Raw genomic sequence first — 6,223 nt, forward strand, 5'->3', positions numbered from 1 at the left:
TGAGACTCTGTCAAAAAAAAAAAAAAAAAAGGCTCATTGTCTGTAGCACAGTGGTTACGGTGCCAGCCACATGCACCAATGCTGGCGGGTTTGAACCTAGCCCAGGCCTGCTAAACAACAATGACAACTGCAACAACAACAACAACAAAAATTAGCTGGGTGTTGTGGTGGGTGCCTGTAGTCTCAGCTACTTGGGAGGCTGAGGCAAGAGAATTGCTTAAGTCCAAGAGTCTGAGGTTGCTGTGAGCTGTGATGCTAAAGTACTCTACAGAGGGCAACATAGACTCTGTCTCCAAGAAAACCCCAAACAAACAAACAAAACACTTCTAGGGTGAGGTTCTCTCTGAAGGTGGGGATAGGGACTTCTTGGGCGGTGGGCTGGACTGTGTCTGACACAGAAAGAGCTCACATGGGGAGGTGTGGTGGCTCTCCCAGCGGGCTTCCTATCCTTAACTTCATCAGGCTTCACCTTCTTCTTCTGGTGCCACTGAACGCCTGGGAGATCCCCGTCCCTGCAATAGTTCCAATCGTTCAGGAGGCTGAATGGGAGAATTGCTGTGGGTTCTGGAGCAGAGACAACATGGACTCAAATCTCAGCCTTTTTTTTTTTTTGCTTGTATGAAAGGTCTTTATTGGTGGGGGGAGGGAGGCTGCAGAGCAGCACGGAGGAGGAGAGAAAGATAAGGAGAGAGTGGGAAAGAGAAGAGAGAGAGAGTAGAGAAGAGCCAGGGGGAAGAGAGAGAAAAGAGAGCAGAGAAGGAAGGCAGAAGGAGGCGAGAGCCAAATCTCGACCTTGTTACTCACTTAGACCTGTGTCTTCCTCTGCAAAATGGAGTGATGGGATATACCACTCTGGGGTTTGGCGATACAGTCAGTTACAAGCAGAGACTTATGAATGGTGGCTATTGTCATTTATATTAGCAAAGAGCTGCTTTCTCCAGACCCCACTGTTGATAATTGGAAGGGGGGTGTTAAGAGAGACCCCTGTTGTGGCCCAAATTGTTTCTAGCCTCTACCCTAGGTTCTCAGGAAGAGCCTGGACTCAGGGTCCCCTTCTCCACCAGGACCAACCAGGCAAGTGCTACAGGGGTGGACTCTGACCAGAAACTACTGGGGACACTAGTGATGAGGAAGTGTTACCCAAGAGGGTCAGAGCAGCAGGGCATTGGCACTAACTCTACCCCAGGGTTCCTTGAACCCAATAACCAGTGCTTTTCATCTTGAATGTCCTTCAGAATTAGGGCCTTCTGTGAAATGTGGGATTTCTTCCCCACTAGAACCAATATTACCAGTAGTGGTTACAGCTTCTGTTGATCGAAATGTTCCTGCAAACTTAGATGCATTATTTCAATTAATCAACAATGTATATTGGCTCGGCGTCTGTGGCTCAGGTGGCTGGGGCGCCAGCCACATACACCTGAGGTGGTGGGTTCAAGTCTAGCGTGGGCCCACCAAACAACAATGATGGCTGCAACCAAAAGGTAGCCGGGCGTTGTGGCAGGCGCCTTTGGTCCCGGCTGCTTGGGAAGTGGAGGCAAAAGACTCGCTTGAGTCCAGGAGTTGGAGGTTGCTGTGAGCTGTGATGCCACAGCACCCTACCCAGGGGGACGGCTTGAGGCTCTGTCTCAAAACAAACAAACAAACAAACAAACAAAAAAACAATGTAAGGCTGGGCATGGTGACTCATGCCTGTAATCCTAGCACTCTGGGAGGCCAAGATGGGTGGATTGCTAGAGCAAAACCCTGTCTCCACTAAAAAAAAAGTAGAAAAATTAGCCAGGTGTTATGGTAGGTGCCTGTAGTCTCAGCTACTTGGGAAGATGAGGCAAGAGGATTGCTTGAACCTAAGAATTTGAGGTTGCTTGCAATGAGTTATGATGATGCCAATGCACTCTACTCAGGGCAACAAAGTGAGACCTGTCTTTATTTTTTTTTTTTGAGACAGAGCCTCAAGCTATCACCCTGGGTAGAGTGCCGTGGCATCATAGCTCATAACAATCTCAGACTCCTGGGCTTAAGCAATTTTCTTGCCCCAGCCTACCAAGTAGCTGGGATTACAGGTACCTGCCACATGCCTGGCTATTTTTTAGAAGTGTGTGTGTGGAAGTGTCTTGCTGTAGTTCAGGTTGGTCTTGAACTTGTGAGCTCAGGCCATCCACCTGCCTTGGCCTCCCAGAGTGCTGGGATTACAGGCATGAGCCACCATCTCCCCACCCACTTCAAAATTATTATTATTATTATTATTATTTGAGATAGGAGCCTCAAGCTGTCCCCCTGGGTAGAGAGCTGTAGCATCACAGCTCACAGCAACCTCCAACTCCTGGGCTCAAGCGAGTCTCCTGCCTCAGCCTCCCAAGTAGCTGGGACCACAGCCCCCTGCCATAACACTCGGCTATTTTTTGGTTGCAGCCATCATTGTTGTTTGGCGGCCCGGGCTGGATTCCAACCCGCCACCTTGGGTGTATGTGGCTGGAGCCCTAGCCACTTGAGCCACAGGCGCTGAGCCAAAAATTATTTTTTAATTTGGCAAAAATGTATCAAGTGCTTGCTACTGCCAAGCACTGTTCTAGAGAGGGGCAGAAAATAAACAAGTTGGGCAGAAAATAAACAATTTAGCCATAAGGAAAAACATACTTAATGACAGATTATAGGGGAAAAGAAAGAATGAGTCAAGGAGGCTGGGAAAGAGAATTCCAGGGAAGATCTACCAGGAGGATATGACATTTATGACTGAAACCATCAAAGACCAGTAGCAAAGCAATGTCTCAGAGAAGCAGCTTATGCAGTAACCGGGCAATTCCTTGAATGTTTCAGGAATCACAGGCCAGAGTGACAAGTGCAGGAGGGTGGAGGAAGGGGGAGGATAAGGCGGGGCTGAAGGGTTGCAGGAGAGGCCTGAGTCTCTCTGAAAGTCTTCCTTGCCTGAGCCAGAACTGGGCTCCTATGTGGGAAACAATGGGAACCCCACTAACATTCATTTAAAATTTTTTTTTCGTGGAGACTGAGTCTCACTTTGTTGCCCTCAGTAGAGTGCCATGGCATCACAGCTCACAGCAATCTCAAACTCTTGGGCTCAAGCAATCCCTTTGCCTCAGCCTTCTGAGTATCTGAGACTACAGGCGCCTGCCACAATGCCTGTCTATATTTTAGAGATAGGGTCTCATTTTTACTCAGGCTGGTCTCCAACTCCTGAACTCAGGCAATCCACCCTCCTCAGCCTCCCAGAGTGCTGGGATTACAGGTGTGAATCACCATTCGCAGCCTAACACTCGTTTTTGCTATGCTTGAAGTTATTCTTAAAATAGTGTCTTAAAATAGTTATTCTTAAAAAGTTTAGTGTCTAAACCATGAACTCTTTGAAGGAAAGACTGTTTTCTCCCACCACTCCACTGCTGTGATCCATAGGTGGTGCTCATCAGAGGATTCTTCATACTAAATTAAGTGGCTCAACCCTATGAGGTGGGAGAGAAATAAGGCCTTTGGCATATGATATAGAGGTGAATAGTATTTCCCAAAGATTGGGGCCACCTGGAACCTAAGAATGTGACTTTATTTGGAATAGGGTCTTAGCACATGTGACTAGTTACAGTGATGTCATACCCGATGCATGCAGGCCCTTAAACCTACCATGACTGGTGTCCTTACAACTTGGGGAGAGAACAAAGACACAGAGGGGAGATGGTCACCTAAAGACTGAGGAAGAAGTTGGAGTGATGCTGCTATAAGCCAAGGAAGTCCAAGGATTGCTAGCAGCTACCCAAAACTAGGAAAAAGCAAGGAAGGATCCTCCCTTGGAGCCTCCATAGGAAGCATGATCCTGCTACCATCTTGACTTCAGATTGCTGGCTTGCAAGAACTTTGAGAGAATAAATTCCTGTTGTTCAAGCTACCTGCTTTATGATGCTTTGTTAGGCCAGCCCTAGAAAACTACTTGCTTAGGGGTCACCAGAAAGTCAACACCAGTATGCAAACCCATTTTTTTTCGGTTCCAGAGTATGAGATATCCCTAAGAGTTTCTAGTAATAATTTTTTTTTTTTTTTTGAGACAGAGTCTCACTTTATTGCCCTTGGTAGAGTACTGTAGTGTCACAGCTCACAGCAACCTCCAACTCCCGGGCTTAGGCGATTCTTCTGCCCCAGCCTCTAAGTAGCTGTGACTACAGGCGCCCACCAGAACGCCCGGCTATTTTTCGTTGCAGTTTGGCCGGGTCGGGTTTGAACTCACCACCCTCGGCTTATGGGGCCAGCGCCCAAACCACGGAGCCACAGGCGCCGCCCTAATAAAGTGTTTTTAAATGCAAATGCTTAAGGGTAAGGGCTCAGAGGCTCAGATATACATTTACTCAGCAAATATTTATTCAGTGCCTACTAAAGAAATGTCCTGAGAATCTTGTTCCTGCTTACAGCGTATTAAGAGGACACCCCCGCAATAAGAAAAGATACAGAAGTCGATGGTGTATAGAGCTATAAAGACACAGAAAACCAGATGAGGGACAACTCAGATGCATGTATGTGGGTGAGGAGGAGGCGATCCTCTGACAAGTGGCTTTTGAACGCGGCAGACAGCAGGAACAACCAAAGCAAAGGCCCAGAGGCGGGGCGTGTTGGATAGGCAGCAGGCCAGCAAGGCTGGAGCAGAGAGTGCAGAAGACACTGGGTTCCGGAAACGAACTCAGAGAAGCGACTTCAGAATTCCTCCGCACCCTAGCAGCACCCCGGCGACGCCACACCCAACATGGCGGCCACTAGGGGCCCAGACTGCTGGCGAGCGGAAGTACGTTCAGTAGGCGCCGGAAGTGGGAAGAGTCCCGCCCCTTGCCGGGGTCTCTGTAGATCCGCAGACGCGCCGGCTTGGAGCATCCTTAGCCCGGCAGGCGGGAGGCCCCGGGGCTGCGGCTCCGGCAGCCGCTGCAGGGCCAGACCTCGTCATGGCCAGCTCCGGAGAGGTATGTCCTACTTCTCTCTCCGCTCCTGCGTCGATGGCCTTGCGCACCCCCGGGCTTCCTCCTGTACTCACCCCAGCCCCAGTGCGTCCTTTCTGTCCAGACCCCTGCCCCCTCCGTCCTCCCCATTTGTACCCTGGCCTCGCTGCTGGTCCCATTTTGGTCTGGTCCTTGACCCATCCCTCCTCCCGGGCCCTCGCCCTGCCTCCCAAGGCACAAGCTGTCTCCCTCGTTCTTCCATCCCTCTCCCAGCCCCACATTCTTGATCGCTAGGGTTGCTACTGTCTGTCTGCTTCCTGAATTTCCAGGCGCCTCCGGGGCTCTTTCTCCATGCCCCTGTGTCTTGACTCAGCCCTTGCAGCTCTGGGACGTCCCGCCATTTCTCACTCTGTCTTCTTTCTCTGGATGCTCTGTTACAGCCCAACCGACTTGTCTCTGGAGCCTGCTTGTTGACTTGGGTTGGGGGTGGTGGTGATGGAGGAAAAGCCATTTCGCCTGGGAGACTTGAAACTTTTCTGAAATTCCTTTCTCAACGTTCCATAAATCTGGGTCCGATGGAGAATCCCACTGCATCCCCGTAATGTGGTGCAAGGTATTTTCTCTGTAGACAAGGGTGAAGCAGGACTGGACTTTGTCTAGTGGTTTCCCTTTTGTTGCTTCCTGCCTACTTGGGTTTGCATCTGTCATTTTCCAGGACTTAGACTGTTGGGCACACTTAGAAATTTTAAGAGCTTTCCTGGGTTTTAGAGAACAAGTGTGAGAGGTTCAAAGTGTTTTTCTCAGAGTGGATGGGGCATGAGTGTATGGAAGGCAGCTTGGGGTTGTTGTTATCCTCAGACCAAGTGGCTCCTTGACTGACAGAGAAGGTTGTGTGTGGCCCAATTGCAGGCTAATGGTAAGATTGAAGGGCCAGAAAACTCCAGCTGCCTGAGGAAGAGTACTGGAGTAGCCTGGCTGTGTTAGCAGATTCCAGTTAGTCGTGTGTGTCTGGTACTTTTTTATGGAGTTCTGTCCCTTGAAGCACATGGGGGCGACCTCGCCTTCAAGACCTGCTTCTCACTGGCAGGGTGGGAACCTTTTAGGTTGAGAGGAGAGAAGTGAGTATAGTTTTGCCTCAAATGTAGAGATGTAGATCTCTTTTTCTGGAATAGTGATTTATTATTTTTTATTTTTTATTTTTATTTTTGAGACAGAGCCTCAAGCTGTCCCCCTGGGTAGAGTGCCGTGGCATCACAGCTCACAGCAACCTCCAACTCCTGGGCTCAAGCGAGTCTCCTGCC

General features: G+C 49.6%; 1 protein-coding gene across 2 annotated transcripts in view; it reads left to right on the forward strand.

The window, feature by feature from the left end:
* The first annotated feature begins 4,846 nt into the window (after positions 1–4,846).
* FBXL18 (F-box and leucine rich repeat protein 18) overlaps positions 4,847–6,223 on the forward strand; it is a 51,460-nt gene continuing 50,083 nt past the window's right edge. For both annotated transcript variants that reach the window (XM_023516529.1, XM_003795438.3), the window contains exon 1: positions 4,847–4,946. In XM_023516529.1, the coding sequence (XP_023372297.1) occupies positions 4,929–4,946 (18 nt within the window). In that variant the 5' untranslated portion in view covers positions 4,847–4,928. The remainder of the gene's footprint in view (positions 4,947–6,223) is intronic.

This window comes from Otolemur garnettii, unplaced genomic scaffold, assembly GCF_000181295.1.
Source record: "Otolemur garnettii isolate 467f Iridium unplaced genomic scaffold, OtoGar3 scaffold00092, whole genome shotgun sequence".
NCBI lineage: Eukaryota > Metazoa > Chordata > Mammalia > Primates > Galagidae > Otolemur > Otolemur garnettii.